This window comes from Octodon degus, unplaced genomic scaffold (assembly GCF_000260255.1).
Source record: "Octodon degus isolate 3935 unplaced genomic scaffold, OctDeg1.0 scaffold00233, whole genome shotgun sequence".
Lineage (NCBI taxonomy): Eukaryota > Metazoa > Chordata > Mammalia > Rodentia > Octodontidae > Octodon > Octodon degus.
The window spans coordinates 1288610-1305676 of record NW_004524809.1 but is presented as its reverse complement, the minus strand read 5'-3'; the positions used below and the strand labels follow the sequence as shown (position 1 = coordinate 1305676).

The 17067-nt window shown below is 41.5% G+C and overlaps 1 protein-coding gene across 4 annotated transcripts in view; it reads left to right on the top strand.

Annotated features, from left to right (window-relative positions):
* Positions 1-17067, top strand: part of Atg7 (autophagy related 7) — a 293132-nt gene that overhangs the window by 177757 nt on the left and 98308 nt on the right. For all 4 annotated transcript variants that reach the window (XM_023705916.1, XM_023705915.1, XM_023705914.1 and 1 more), the window contains exon 18: positions 2034-2156. In XM_023705916.1, the coding sequence (XP_023561684.1) occupies positions 2034-2156 (123 nt within the window). The remainder of the gene's footprint in view (positions 1-2033; positions 2157-17067) is intronic.

The following is a 17067-nucleotide window of genomic DNA, read 5'->3' as shown; positions in this document are numbered from 1 at the left end:
TTTTTTTTTTGGCCCGCTCAACCCATCCTGAGGGTGGGGCTGGCACTGCATGTGGTGCTGGGAATCAAACCGTGGTCCCCTGCACCTGCCTAAGCTTTCCTAAGTCAGTGCTTTAGACCACTGAGCTATCTCACCAGCTGCCCTGCTATCTTTTTAAAATTTTACCTATTTCTTCTGAGTTCTGGTTTACTGTTTACTTTCTACAGTTTATAGTTCATTGATCTCTAAATGTGCCCATTATTTTTTTGTTTGCTTCTAAGAACTCTTTAGTTTTATTATTTATTTATTTATTCAAGACCTTTTGCCTTTTCTCTTGTCCTCTTTTATGAAAGACAGCATAGATACAGAAAATTTACACAAATTTAAGTGCTCACCTTGATGAATTCTTAAAACATGCACCTTATATGGCCAGTACCCAGATAAAGAAGCAAATAGTATGTTGAACATCCCTAGTGTTCTCTTCTAGTTATAATCTCCCCCACAGGTCATTGCTGTCTTGAATCCTAACATCATAGATTCATTTTGCCTTATTGTTTTTTAACCTTTATATAAATGTCATTATACTACAGATCCTACTTCTTCCTTCTCATCTACACTCTTGTTGGAAGAGTGTAGATGTACTTTGCAGTACTATATAACAGTGGTGGTGAACCTATGGCATGCATACCACACCTGGCAGTTTGTTATCCTTGAAAGCTCTAAAAAGTTCACTGTCACTGCTATATAGTATTCTGTTGCATGAATATACAATAATACTTTCATTTCACCATGATGGACACTTAAGTAACCTCTAATTTGGGGCTCTCACAAATAGTGTTACTATAGGTAGATATGCTGTGCTCATGGTTATGTCTTCTGGTATGCATATACACACAGTTTGGTTGTGTGTATATCTAGAATTGAAGGATCATCAGGCATATAAATGTTAAAGTTCTGAAATGATGGGCTCATTTTGTATTTGCATGAAAGTCCTGGTTGTCTGTTACCTTCATACAATTTTGGTTTTTAATATATAATTCTTTTATTCTGTAAAAGGTAACACAATACACAGAGCAAAACTTTCCCTTTTTAAAATTAGTTTGTCTTTTCATTTTAGACTTTTGGGAAGGTTCAAAGCTATACAAGTCCCCAGTTTACAAACATTCAAGTTGCAAACTTTCACAGATATGAAGAGACCTCATGTTACACATTTGTAGATAAAAACAGATCTTGGAAGTCGCTCACCTATCTGCCTGACACTGTCACAGTTGTGCTACTGTGCGCTCACTGCACAGTGCCATAGTGTGGTCCCAGGATGTTTAGAAAGAGGAAAAGTAATGGAGGAAACTTCTAGGAAGCACAAAGGAATAACCACAGAAACAAAAGTGAAAATATAGTATAATACTCACTTTGTCAGACTTATGAATGACTCTGGCTTACAAATGTTCTCCTGGAATAGAACTTGTTCATAAGTTGGAGATGTGCTATATTTCATTGTGGTTTTAGTTTTCCATTTATCTGATGATATTTGACATTGAGAACATTTTCATTTGTTTTTTTTTGGCACTTTGGATATGTTCATTTGTGAAGTGCCTATTAACATTTATTTTTCCATTTTAAAAATTACGTTTAAAAAACATTTGGCTAGCTGGTATATCACATTTGTAACAAAACCTTTTGTCCCTTCCTTTCCTTTGATTCTTTTTTATTTTGTCTTGGCTCATCCCTTACCTGCTATTTCTTTTCTAACAAGTAAACTTTAAAATCACTAACCTCAATTCTTTTAAAATTATTAGTGAATTTGCATGTAACTCATTTTATTTGAGAAAAACTGGCATCTGAATTGGAAGATGATATTATTATATTTCCGAGGAAAATAAGGAAGAAAGGGGAATAATAAACTCTTCAAGTTTTGTACTTAGCGGGTTGTATTATTATCCTATACTTAATTCTAATTTTAATTTCTTTTTTGAAAAATGCTTATTAGAAATAAAAGTCTTTGGTATGCATTTAAAATCTATAGCCTCCTTTCTAAGAATACATATATTTTACAGGTACTTGATCAATATGAACAAGAAGGATTTAATTTCCTGGCAAAGGTGTTTAACTCTTCACATTCCTTCTTAGAAGACTTGACTGGCCTTACGTTGCTGCATCAGGAGACGCAGGCTGCTGAGGTGAGAGCACAGAGAGTGCTTAGGGTTGAGGCCCAAAACCTACTTGGTATTCATTCTTACAGAAAAAGAAGAAAGCACAAATCATTAAATAAGTCTGCTGGTTATTACAGAAGAGAACCTTCCGCATTTGCTGGACACTGGTGTGTGTGTAGATTGCTGTCCTTCTGGTCCCTAGGCTCAGGTGTGCTGCTAGAGGAAGTGCAGGTGACTGGATCACGTGCACTTGTCCTTGCTGAATGGGAACCGAGTATGGCCATTGGAGAGAGGTGGCCATTGGAGAGAGCTGGCTCTGATCTCCGCACATGACATGCAGGGCACTGCAGGTACCAGGTTCTGCTCATGCTCTTTAGCAACAGTGTGCCTGGCTTGTGTCTCATGGTTTGGTCAGTCTTCTTGGCAATGAACTCAACCAGGGAAGGGCTGCCACAGTCACAGCTAGGGAGCAATAGCATTTTTCTCAAAATATTTTAAATGTCTTCACTTCCTGGATCATGGTGACATTTTTTCCAAAAAAAAGTGAGTCCAAAACCTAGCTTATTTTGTTTTCCCAAATGCTCACCTTTTTTAAAAAGAGGGGATGATGTGCATAGGGTTGGAGCTGTTTAGATCTGTTGGTTGAATATACAGTTCCCCCTCAGACTGGGTAATGAGAGTGAGATTGACATCTCATAAGGTGTCATCTTTTCCTTCTTGTCATTGAATGAAGAAGCTGTTGGTTGAGATGTGGCCCTTGGTGGTATTTCTGCATAGGAAATCCTTGACCTCTGTGTCCTGTGGGAGGGCCATTGGTCACTCTTTTCCTCTAGGAACACCCTGCAGGCTGTGCATCTTCAGCCAGTGGTGTGTGGGCTGCTGTTGGTAGGGATAGAGTTGGACTCTAACTCCTTTGGAGTATTGAGCAAAAAGAGGAGGAGGGTGAGACTTTCAGACACACTGAGGAAGCAGGTAGCATACCTCTAACCTAGACTTAGAACTGAAATCTATTTTTGTACAGTTTGTTTTGATATTCTCTGGGCATTAAGCAGATGCAGCCTTCCAATAACAGTGCGTGACTAGAGGCCAGGGAGTCTCTTATCTTCATTTTTATTTTATTTATTTATTTATTTATTTTAATGAGAAAAAGAACAAAATAACAAACAGTTTCAAAATAGGTTAGTAGGACAGTTATAATAATTAATGCATTGCATATTGTTGTCTTCATAGTAGTTATTCAGAGGACAAGATATACAGCTACTTTCTCTTAGTTCATTGAAAAGAAAGCTTTGTCCTAATATTGTTTAAACAAGATATCATGTCTACATTTTATCTTCAGTTTTAAGAGATAAAGCCTTCTCTGCACGCCGAGAGAGAGTGACTGAGATTTTCAGGGTTTCTATGGTGTTTGGGCCTCTGGTCTTGTGAGCAGTGGGGTACTCACCACCCTGCCTGGTGGTATAGGAGAAGTAATTTGGAGCTCTCTTCCACCATGCAATCATTTGATGAGTGGCTTGGGGGAGTTTTGCCATCCAGCTAGAAATCATCTACATAACCCTGGCCAGTTGGCTAGAAGCATTGCAATTTAAAAGTGACCACATTTCTGTCTTTCAAACAGAGAAGTTGCTAGGATAATGGGCAGAATCCTTGATCAAACCTAGTACATCTTGCATTTTGGTTGGTCAAATGTTGACAGCCTTTTTGAAGGTTCTGAAATGGCAAGTTTAAGGGAGCAATTATGACTAAACGGATGGTGGGAAGGAAGGGCACAGGTTCATCTACAAGCCTTAAGTTTTCCTCCAAGAAGTTATATTTATAGTTTTGAAATCATAAGTCACACATCAGGTTTCAGATTAGAGATGGTAAACTGTTTGGCCTATGAGCTAAATAATGGCTTGCGACAATAGTGCTTTTGGCCTGGTCTATTTAAAAATCATAAATTTTGCATAAAAATCTTAATTTTTCCTTTTCCAACTTCTTTGAAAGTATTAGATCTGGCAAGTCTAGGCCCACATTCTTTAATAATGATGTCTAGCTGGAGCTGAGAATCAAATTTCATAGATAATGTACTTGATACAAAATTTGAAGGCATAAAAATCTGTGAAGGGCTGGAATATAGTTTAATGGTTCGATATTTGCCTGGCATGTGTAAGGCCCTAGGGAATCCCTGACACTGGGGAAATAACAAAACTTCTGTCCCAGGCATAGTAGTGTGTGCCTGTAATCACAGCACTCAGGAGGCTGAGCAGGAGGATTGCCAAGAGTTCAGTCAGCGTGGACTACATAATGAGTTCAAGTCAGCCTGAACTTCCTAGTGAGACCCTGTCTTAAAAAACAGTAAAACAAAAAATTCTGTGACAAGAAACTCAGCCCTATGTGATGGCTTCTCATTCCTATAATCCCAGCACTCTGGGAGCCCAGGGCAGGATGATCACAAGTTAGAGCCCATCCTGAGCAATTTGGAGTCTTTGTGAGACTCTGTGTCAAAACAAAAAATAAAAACAGCTGGGGATGTAGCTCTGTGTGAAGACACAAGGCTCAATCCTCATTATCACTTGTAGCTTATCAGGTAGCTTGTTCTAAATGGTGGCTGTCCAGGTAAACACTACCAGGCTGTGGGTTGCCTGCTTCTCCTTCTGGAGTTGGAGTCCAGGTTCTTCTTGCCTTGAACAAAGAATTGAGTGAAATAAGCCAAAAGCAGTGTCAAAGTTTATTCACAAAACCAAAATGAAAGTTGGGAGAGTAACTGGCTCTGAAGAGCAAGCTTGAACTGAGTTAATACAAAAAGAGGCAGAGAGCAAAGATAAAAGTACATGCCGTATCTAGGAAACACAGCCTGGGCTATCGTGGAAAGTTATGATAGCACCAGCTCCTCATGGCAGCCTTTCTTTTATACTGTCTAAATCTGGAAACCAAGAGAACGTCTATATCCTGGTCCTACAAGGCGGTGCTGTGATCCCAAGTCTCAGGCTGACGTGAGCTCTAGGCTGAGATGAGCTCTAACTGATCTGCACATGGATGGGGGATCTTGTAGTTAACCTGTCATGCCTACTCCCCAACCAGCTTTGACCACACCCTAATCACACCCATTTCACATATACATAAAAAGTTCTTTCTTCTAAACCTATACCTTAGTCCACAGTTCCTTTCTTAAGGACACAGATGGAGACAGACATGGCTCTCAGTTGCTGGCTCAAAGATACTGTCAAAGATATTCTACATTTATTTGATGCTCTAAAGTTAAAAACTCTTATAGGTATTTGGGTTTTTCCCCTGTTTAGAAAGGGTCTGTTCCTTAAAAAGTTCTAAATAGGACTATTATAAGAGAAAAGCCAGAATACAGTACTTATCAGAGGATCTCATAGCAACAAATATGATTGTCCTACTTAACCCATGTTATATCCCTGTAGAAAATGTGTGTGCTTATGTAGACTGTTTTGATTTATATGCTTGATTTCTAGTGTATTTACAGTTCAGTATAAAAATATGAAATCATTCTATGTAGAAAACTCCCAGCTTATTTTCTAGCAGTGCAATCGGGATGTTAAATTAGTTTTTGATTTGGATTAATTGCTTTCATTAGTTAACATTGGACTTGTAAAAATGTCAACAGATATGCAGACCTTTCAACTAGATGGTCATATATGACAGTACTCTATAGCTGGTAGGCATACCTAGTGTGCTGGGGTACACACCTAGGGCTTCATGTGATCTAGCCAAGAGCCCTGAGTATACATTAAAAAATAATTACTGAGAATCTTTTGAAAGCCTGGCACTGGACACTGTGCTAGTAAGTGAACTCAGTGTCAGTGACCCTTGTGACACTGACCCTTGTGGGCTTAGTCCAGTGTAAGAAACAGATATAAAAGTGAGTACAGGTGTCGCTAAGAATGTTTGTCTTTTATGTATCAAGTGCTGAGAAGGCAACTGCTCCTCCTGCCCAGGGACAGGAAAGCAAGGAAAACTCCTGGGAGAGAACAGAAGCTGCCCTCAGTTAAAGGACCAGTAAACTCTGTTTAAAAATCAGAGTTGAATGGGGGCAGCACCAGAGGCCTGGGGCCTTCTCACTGAATTCAGCTCCAAGGCTTAGTCATCTCTGGGTATCAGAATCATGGCTTGAAGTTATAATTCATGAGAAACCTCATCATTTTGTAAACTGTGTAGTTCAGTGTTTTTTAGTATACTCAGAGTCCTGCTACCTGTATCACTATCTTTGGCAAGCACCAGTCTCCATTCTGTCTATAGGTTTACCTCTCCTGGGCACATTACACAAATAGTATGATAGTGTGACCTTTATGTCTCATGTCTTTCACTTAGCATGCTATTTTCAGGCTTCCTCCACGTTATAGCAAAATAATTCTTTCGTTTTGTTTTGGGTTGGGTTTTGTTGTTGTTGTTTGTTTTGTTTTTTTGTTTTTTGAGATAGGGTCTTTCTGCATAGTTCAGGCTGCCCCGAACTCACTATGTAGCCCACGCTGGTGTTGAACTTGTGGCAATCCTCCTGCCTCAGCCTCCAAGGTGCTGAGATTACAGACATGTGCCACCATGCTCGGCAAGGTAATTATTTTGATTTAAGAAAAGCTCTGATAGTATTGAAGTTTCTCAGCACCTACATTCATTAGACTGTCTCCCCTAAATTACAGTTCCTTTGTGAAGGAAGAGTGCAAAGCAGAGCCCTATTAGAGACAGCAGGTACCTTTATTTTCACAGCAAGGGGCACCATAATGGGCTGGAAAGACACATCCGGATTAGTGAGGCCAACTGGTATAAGCCAGCTTTGTGTGCCCACCTCCTGCCCCATCACATACCCCAACATGGCTGCAATTGGATATGGGCGCTAGATGTGGTCACATTGCTATTGAGATTAAGGGTCATATGATCAGAGGAATTTCTGTGAGCAGAGGAATTGAGACACAAAGTGGGGACCAGATCTAAAGGACCAAGCTTGTGGGGGTAGGGGGGAAGTGAGCTGGGGTGATGGAGCAGGAGAGTGAGGATGGCTGGATGAGGATGAGGATGGGGCTGGAGCTCCAATGCAAAGGTCTGGTAAATTGATAGCACTGGATAAAGGAGAATTACTCTTTTCAGTTTACCACATCAAGAGACTATAGAGCTAGAATGCAGTTTTTAAAACTTTAAATGAGAAATATATGTAGTAAAGGCTGGGCATGTGATATATGCCTGCCTGCAGTCCCAGCCCTGGAGCCTAAGGCAAGAGGATCCCTGTGGATTGGAGGCCAGTCTTAACTCTTGTGTGCAAAAACAAACAAACGAACAAACAAACAAAAAGTATGTTAGATTAATTTAATCTCAAACTACAGGTTTAAAAAAGTAAAATACCACAGAAGTGCCATTTGACTTTGCTCCTATTACTCTCACAAAGAAGGGGCCTTATCCAGACACCATATTCTTTGTCTATAGCCCATCTGGCTGCTAAATAACAGCTACCCTCTCCCCAAGGGATGTAGAAGGCTCCTCAGAGAAAAGGCTCTGCTCAGCTTCTCCCCACTTCAAAGGTGGCCATGTAACTTCAGGAATTCTTATCTTTACTTTCAGAGCCCAAACTGAGAATACAGTGGGATATTTGGTGATTGACCCTAACTCCATATTCCAATCTGGAACCCAAAGAAATGTCCTTAAAGTTGATGACCAAAGGGTGTCTGAAACATGGCTGTACTCGGGAGCTCAACAAGCATTTTTGAATTGCCGTTAACACTGTTGGTGGGAATGTAAAGTAGTACAACCACTATGGAAACCAGGATGGAGATTCCTCAAAAAATTGAAACTAGAAATTCCATTTTACCCAGCTATTCTTCTTGTAGATATCTTCCCAAAAAGAGTTAAAGCCATCACATTAGAGTGATACATGCACACCCATGTTGTCTTGGTTATTTTTCTTATTGCTGAGACGAAATCCCTCACACCCAAAATTAAGGGAAGAAATGCTCATTGTCTCATCATTTATGCAGGTTTCAGCCCACAGTCAGCCGTCTCCAGGACAGAGTGGTGCGGCAGAGAGGCAGTGCAGAGGAGAGACAGTCCACAGCAGAGCAGGCAGGCACAAGCACAGTAGCTCTCTTTATGTCCCTCACATTTCAGGCAGGCCATCCACCCTAGGGGGAGTGTAGCACTCACACCCTTCATTCTAGCCAGAATTGTGCCAAACCCATGAGTGGACTGATTTAGCAATCATACCCTTTGATCCTAGCACCACATACTCTTGATCTGTCCACCTGTAAAAAGCAAGCCCTCCTATGGCTGCATGAGGTTTTGGGGACATCCAGACACAAGCCCTAAAAAGCTAAATCTTGAGAGCAGACTGAATGTCCATTAGCAGATAAACAGATAAAGAAAATGTGACATTTATACACAGTGGAGTACTACACTGCCATAAAGAAAGATAAACTTGATTCATCTGTAGGAAAATGGATACACCTTGAGACCTTAATGTTGTTAAGTGAAATGAATCAGACAGGCTTAAATACCATGTAGTTTTGGGGCCAGGGAGATAGCTCAGTAGAATAAGTGCTTGCCTGGCAAGAGCAAGGGCCTGAATTCAATCCCTAGTTCCACAAAAAAAAAAAAAAAAGAAAGAAAGAAACCATGCAGTTTTTCTTATATGTAAAACCCTAAATATAAATAAAGAAAAAAATAAAAACAGATCATAGGAAGTAGAGAACTAGGTTTTGTCAGATGGAAAGGGGACCAAGACGTAGAGGGCAGGAGGGAGAGGAGGGAAAGGGGATGAGAAAAGGAATTAAGATGTGTCATGTACATGCACCAACTCCCCACAAGGAATGTAGTGATTATGTTCTGCAAGCGTGGACTAATAAAAATGACTGCATTGTTGAGGAAATGCTCAATTTAAAACATGTAAATGCATTAGCCATGTTTCATACAGTTTGCTACAATTTATCCTCTTGGGGTTTTTTCCTCCTCTTGTGACAAGAGTACTTATGGTTTGGATGTATTTACTTTGTTCTAAATGTGGTTCAGCAATGTACTGTGAGAAATGCCAAAATACTTTCAAATTCAGTCTAAGGAGAAAGAAGTGTTTCCTGGAGCCATATTGGTATGTCCTTGAGAAGTCCACATTCCCAGCCTCCTAACCCAGTGTCCCTCCTTAGTTTTGGAAGTTTGTGAGTTCCATGATTCCAGGTCTGACCTTCAGCTTTATTGTCTTCCCTTGCCCTGACTCCATTGCCAGCATTTGATGTGTATCATACAGTTGTGATTTCTGAGTTGCATTGGCAGCACTCCCGCAGGGTAATTTGCATTTTGGTGAAGTTTATGCAAAACAGATCTGCAGATCTGTAGATTTGTAAATGATCGTTTAAAAGGAAAGTTTTACAACTTAGGTTGTAAGATAGTATTCAGTCTGGCACACATGAACAGGCTGAGCTGACGGGTCAGTCCTGAATTAAAGTTCCACCTCTGACTCATCCACTGTAGAACTGGAATCCCAGGGAGTAGAATGCCTGTTTCTTGCATAGCAAAGACGCTGGATGAGAACACTTCAGTCATGTGGTAGATGGCTTGATGGCACCACAGATCCTGTGCAGCCAAGTAAATAACACAGTTAGCAAGTGTTTCTGCCAGGACTTTTGCTCTTATACTGAGGCTTTGGCCTCTCCTCCTCACAGCTGGTTTTGATTTGGTTCCCGTGGAATATTCTTTTTGTTTTGTTTTGTATTTAATAACAGTCAGATATTTATGTACCGCCTCATCAAGCGCCTCCGATGACAAATATGCCTTTGGAGGCCAGTAGAAGCTGTGGGAAACCCCCATGTCAGCACTCAGCCCGGTTTCCAGCCGAGAGAGACCAGATCGCCCTGGGAACTGACCCAGCCTGCAGTGAGTCCAGCTCTCTTTCCCAGAATCCTCAGCTCACTCCCTTCCAACCTGTGCAGGCCCTTCCCAAAACTTGCCCTGCCCTGGTTTTTCCTTGTGAAACAGTCCCTCAAGACGCAGCCTTGGCCCTCTCTCCTAAAAGAGGGAGGAAAGGCAGAAACATCAGGCAGAAAGCCATCTACTTCTTAGGTTGGACGCCAGAGCCTGGCTTTTGGAATGAAGCTTGGCAGTACCTCATTCAGTACTCCCTTTATAAAACGGGTCCCTTTTATTTGCTGTCAGAGTCATCTGCAGGCATTTGAGATGTTTAGATAAGCTGGCATTAGGGAAGGATCCCGTTGGAGATGAGGTAGTGAAGTCTGAGCACATCCCCCCCCCCCCAACCTCCGGCAGAAAAGGAGTCTTGGATGGCATGGTCCACTTGGAGGCCTGCGGGAGAGAGAAAGGAGAAACCATAAACACTGAAGGCCAAGCAAAAACAGTGAATATTAGGATCAAAACATGGCAACTGGGGCCACTTCAGTTCTAGTCCAGGTTCTGCTGAAGTTCTTGCAAGTAATCTTGGCTCTGGTCAGTAACTTTGGCTGTGGTCAGAATTTTAGTGTTCTCTGTGGCAGTTTCCCCACCAAAATGAGAGGGTTGAACCACGTGTGAAATCCTTTGTAGCTCAGTATCACTAGATAGAACCAAGAAGGAAAAAGATGGATAATTTTTTAGAGGAGGGGTTTTTTTGTTTTGTTTTGTTTTTGGTCTTTTATATTTTAATATATTTTGTTGTTATAGGGACTCGCTACATAGTTTAGGGTCATGCTGATCCTGCTTTCAGCCTCCACAGTGCTGGGATTACAGGTGTGTGCCACCACGCCTGGACTGTGGCCAGCTCAGCACTCCTGGGGTTGGGGCTGGCTCCCTATAGAAGTGTTTTAAAATGTATCAAAGTGATCATCTTTTATACATTACTATCCTCTGGTATCTGTTTCTGCCTGCCATGGCTAGAAACATTTTGGGTACTTTTTAAGACTGGATATCTTTTAGTATCTACTTTGAAGTTTCAGAGGTTTCCTATGCTTTTTATTGATTGGTGTGCAGTGGTACTGAATACTTAAATGCACCGTGATACGATATGGCCGACAGCTTGGCTCAGTCTTCAGAGTTGGTGCCCAGGACTTTTGGCTTCTTCATAAAGGCAAGCTCACACTGGCCATACCAGGTGTGGTAGAATATATGGTGAATGTTTAAATTTTTTAAACTTATTACAATAAAAGTCTTTATCACCCTTGCTTGAAACACACCTATCTCATCATTGTTGCCACTTCCTGAATCAATTCTAGAAGTCTTCTTTCATGAGGATCTTTACCAATTGTGATTAAAAAATACTATACCTGCTGATGCCTAGGACCATCCAACAGAACAGTAGGCTCATAAAAATCCAGCATGTCTCCACCCACCTCTTTACCACGTACAATGCTGTGTGACTTCTGGCTCTTCTCCAAAAGTGACCATGAAATAGCCAATATTTTGAATACGTTCAGGATGTCAAGGCAGCCAAGAAAGCACAATTAAAAGACACCCAGGGAGAAGGACTTCCAGAACTGCTTTGGAGAGTGTCAAGGACAGTGGCAATGAGATCAGTAGGTTTGAAGTGAAGGGAGGTTTTTTTCAGGGAGATTAATGATAATGTTTCCTTTAGTATAATAAGTTTTAAATTGAAACATTGACTATGTTTCAATCATGGCTCCTAATAGCATTTGATAAAATTACTGTGCTCTAATTCTCAGTGCAGCTTCTAAAAATGAGCACCAACACCCCCTTATTTTGAGTAATGATGGCAACCTTAGACAGTTGAATGCTTAATGCCTAAGGAGTTTCTTCAAAAATCAGCTACACTGCAAGATGATCCTTGAGAGTGTACAAGTAGTAAGGTCCCTGGCCTGGTTGGAAAGCCCGTGTTCCTGCCCTCAGCTGTGCCCAAGGCTGCTTGTACTCAGCTGTGGAGGCTGTACTTAGCAGGACCTCGTGCCATGACTGTGTATGAGACTGAGGTCATTTATTGAACCTCACTGGCCTTCATCCTCATTTGTAGGACACGATTAATAATTCTCTGTCTCCACAGTTACCATGAATGGTTAAATAAGAAAACACTTAACAAGAAGCAAAAAACAGATAAATTGAACTGCGTTGAGATTTAAAACTTTAGGCCAAGCATAGTATGCATACCTGTAATCCCAGCGCTCAGGAAGCTGAGGCGGGAGGATTAAGGCCAGCCTGGTCTACATAAGCAAGTTCAAGGCCAGCCTGAAATTAGTAGTGAGACCCTGTCTTTAAAAAGAAAGAAAGAAATTAAAACTCTGAACAAAGTGTTCAAAAGACATTATTAAGAAAATGACAGCCAGGCCTGATGGCACATGCTTGTAATCCCAGCACTGGGGAGGCTGACACAGAAGGATCATATCAAGTTTGAGACCAGCCTGGGCTACAAAGTAAGCTCAAGGCCAACCTGAACTGCATAATGAGACCCTGTCTCAAAAAGACCAAAAAAAAAAAAAAAAAAAAATCAACCCACAGAATGGGAAAAATATAGCTTTTTGCAAATCGTGTCTCTTATGGGATGAGGCATGTGGAGAATTGTTAGAATTCATTGACAGAGACATACAAATTAATTGAATAATAGGATAATAGGCAAGGCTGGAGAGGTGGCTGAGTGGTGGAGTACATCTTTTGCATGTGTGAAGTTCTGGATTCAACCTTCATTACCCCTATCCCCTCAAAGGGCAGTGGATTCAAGCAGGCCTTTGCCTAAAGAAGTAAGGTGGCTAAAATAAAAATAATGACCAATTGTAAGTGTTGGCAAGTGAGAGAAATTAGGACCCTCATTCCTGGTGGGAATGTAAAATTCTACAGCTACTTTTGGCAGTTTCTTATAATGTTAAATGCATGGTTACTGTGTGGCCCAGAGATTCTAGTCCTAAATGTATAGGCAAGAGACATCAAAACATATGTGCACACAAAAACTTGGATATAACTTAGAACCCTTGAAGGATATTGAATGTTTTTGCCATGAGGAAATGACAAATGTTTGGAGAAATAGATGTATTTAACCTGATTTGAACATCACACAGTGTGTGTATATATCAAAGCCTCTGAGGGCACTCTGTTAATATGTACAATTTTTATTTTATATGTAGTTAAAATTTTTATTTAAAAACTTGTTCATAAGTGCAATGAGACTATTCATAATAATCAAAAAGTAGAAAAAAATCAAAAAGTGGCAACACAGTTGTTGGTGTGCTGATCAGTAAATGAATAAAATGTGCTATTCCATAGTAACTGGAGTAGAGTATTATTTGGTGATGAAAAGGAAAGAATCACTGATATGCATAATAACATGCATGAACCTTGGAAACGCTATGCTAAATTGAACTCATCATAAGAGCTCTATTGCAAGACTTCATTTATATGAAATGCCCAAAATGGTCACTGGGGTATGAAAATGGGGATCTTTGGAGGAAATGAGGAGTGGCTGCTCATGGGCAAAGGTTTCTGTTGGAGGCAGTGACACCTCTAGCCTTAGCAATGATGACCACACAGCTGAGAATGTTGTGGAGCCAATGAATGTTTGCTGTCATGGTGACCTGACTGGTCAGGTGCTTTACATATGGATGAAGGTATTCAAAAGCAAGGGAGAGACATCTAGCCCTCACTCAGCACACAAGTTGGGGTGCTTCCTGTCTCCCTGTCCTTTGTCTGGCACTCTCTGCCTGTGGTGATGACCAGCTGTCATAGGATATTAGCCCTTTGTTGGGAAGCACACATTTTGTACAGATTATGACTCCAGTCTCTTCTGATTTTGTTGTGCCTCAGCTTACAGAGCAACCGCCCCATGGTGTTTTCTGAGAGGAGACAGGGAGTTGAGGTGTCAGCCATTGCCACAGAGGGGAGGGTTCCAGGAAGATGAGAGTGCTGTGTTGCCTACTTTTTAAAATTTAAGCAAGCATTTTGAAGATTCACATCCCAACCTGGATCTCATTTTTTCCCTTTTTAACACATAATCCCCCCACCCTACTGCCCAAGATATTTTAGTTTCAGAATTCTCAAAAAAATTTGGTCTAAAGGTGGATGAATACCCATATTCCTTTCACCCAGATTCAATGACTATCTTTTGTCACATGTGATTTATTGCTGTCTCACTCCCCCACTTGCTGGTTCACACCTGCATTTCCTCTCCCACTAGGAGGTTTGAAAACATGGTTTACGTACAGTGGTATCTCAACCTCTAAATCCTCATCAGATCCTTCTCTGAACACACATGTTTTGTGTACACAAAGCATTATTATCATGAGACAAATGTCTAATGTTGTGTGCTACAGAAAATTCAGGTCATGCCCAAATTACCCCAGTAAATCACAGGATTTTAAGCCTTGGGTTTTTCATCAGCTTGGCACCTTTGTACGTGCAGAGCCTTTTGTGCTATTTAAGCACCAGTCCCTCGGTATATGGAAAGTCACCTCTGTCTTTCAGTGCCTTTGCCTCCCTGCCCTTCCTCCCCACAGAGGTCCTGCTGCTCATGCAGGTTGCATCCCTGAGATCTTCTCAGGGGACCTCCTGGGCCTACTGGTCTGACGGAGATAGCCCAGTGAGCCAGCCAGCCTGGAGCACTGGTTTGTCCTTCTCCCAGTACCTGAAGCTTTTGGAGTCCTGTGAAGGCCATTTTTAGTATTTCATAAAGCCCAATAGAAATACCCACCCAGCCCTATTTTATTTTGAGACAGGGTCTTGCTGAGTCACTCAGTTGCCTAGGCTAGGCTTGAATTTGTGGTCCTCCTGCCTCTGCCTCCCAGAGTAGTTACACGCATATACCATCATGCATGGCTCAGATATATTTCAACCTTAAGAGTTCATTTACCAACTAAACAGTCACATTGAATAAGCATACTCTCATCTCTAAAGGGAACAGAATACTATTTACCTGGCTGGGTCAGAAGCTTTGATTGGCAGCATGTGTACCTTTGAATGATGATAACAGTAAGACCCATGGATGGATCCCATTGGGCTGGAAGAGTTTTTCAAGAGCAAGTCTGAGTGAGAATGTCAAGACCAAAAGGATTTCTGGGGGTAGGGGGCCGGATTGGAAGGCAGAGCCTGTGGCCAGGGCATGGCCTGGCTGACTTCCTGCTGCCCATGGCCTGAGCAGGGGCTCTCTAGAGGTGCTCTTGCTTTTGCCCAGGGCCTGTTTTTCTAGGGTATGTATTTTTACAGCTGACCCTTCTCACTTGCAAGCCTAACAGCTGTGATGTGTTGAATTTGGGGGTTTTCCATGCTTTGAGACTATAAAATTAAATCGAATCATGGTTCTCTGTTAGCTGTGGGGGGACAGGAAGGAAAGGGAATGTAAAATCTCCCAAGGTGTTTATTTTTTAAAATGAAATATTCTTAGTTTTTTATCACAGCATCTAGCAACCAACGAATACTTGCTGACTCCTTGCCAAGTGAATGGTGGTATGAGAACCACAGAAGGTCAGGCCAGGCCTACTGAAGTGACCAGTATGGATATGGGGACAGTGGGAAGATGGTTCAGTCACCTCTGCAGGACTGGGGAGGTTCAGGCAGGAGAGGTCTAGGCCAGAGGCAGCTCAGAGTGGTCCCTGAACATGCCAGACAGGAAAGAAGAGATGGGTTCCAGTAGATGTGGGCCTCTGATGCAGAGTACCAAGAGTGGCACAGCAACAGATGCTGGCAACATCTGTAAACTCCAGAGCTCCTCAGTATCTAGCCATGTGACACCCACAAGTGGATATGGCCCATTTTATTGGTGAGGTTGTTGGAGGTCAGAAAGGAAGTGATGTATAGGTTGCATTTTGCTCAACTTAGTGCTCGAGTTGAGTGCTCATTTTGCTCAACTTAGTGTTCACTGGTTGTGAGGTTTATGGCATACTCCATAAGGTTGGGGGCAGAAGAGGTTCTGTGGATAGGGTGACCAGATGTGTGCTGCTTTAGGGAGCGGCTCTGTGACCTCCTGAGCTCTGGCCTTCCCAACAATCTTTTCACTGTTTTCTTACCTTAGTTCCTGAAAGTTGCATTCTTGGGGAGCCAGATTTCTTCCTCCAGGTCTTCATAGACAGCATTCAACTTTCTCCCTCCTTAAGTGGCTTCTCATAAAATCTGTGGGGATGAATTTTTCTCCATTGATGAACTTGCAGTTTCATCTGTGGATGTATATTGGGAAAAGGGTATGCAGCACACCACTTCCTGTCTGGCCTTTCCTTTTCCCTAAACTGGGAAAAGAAATGAAGAGCTGTCCACCACTTGCTTCTGTTCATCTGTCTGGTGAAAAAACAAAAGTCAGCATTAAACTAGAAGCATCTGTATCTTATTGTTGCAGGACAAAATGATGGACTTTCTAATTACACCAGGGTAGAGAGCTGTGGGTGTTGGCTTGGTTTTTGTTTGTTTGATTTGGTGCTGGGGAACGAACCCAGGCCTCACCCATGCTAAGTGTGTGCTCTACCCCTGAGCTAAACTCTAGCCTCTTGTTTTCTTTTAATTTGCTGCTAATTAAAAGTATTTGTGTTTATTCTATTTTACTCTTCCTTGGAAGAGTCTGTACCTAAGTCTGCCTAGCATTTTATTAAGAAGAAAAACTTGGCTTCATAAAATATTTTTTTAAAAGATTTCACTTTCATAAAATATACAAAACACTTGCATTGTTTCAGCTTAACTTCAACTGTAAGCGTCTGATGTTTTAGAGCTCGAGTTCAGAACCAGAAACACACTTTTAGAGACACACTGCATCCAAATATTTATTAGTTTATTTATATTCTGTTCCTCCTCCTTCCCTGCATTCTTTTTTTTTTTTTTTTTTGCGGGGGGGGGTTGTTTGTTTTTTTGAGACAGGGTCTCACTATGTAGTGTAGGCTGGCCTTGAACTCACTTGTGTAGTGAGTTCCTAGTTCCTGCCTCAGCCTCCTGAATGCTAAGATTACAGATATGTGCCAACATGCCCAGCTGCACTTTTCCTTTCTTTGAACAATGACCTGTGGACATAAAATAGTAGACTAAACCAAGGTAATAACAGCTGAGCTGTCTGTCT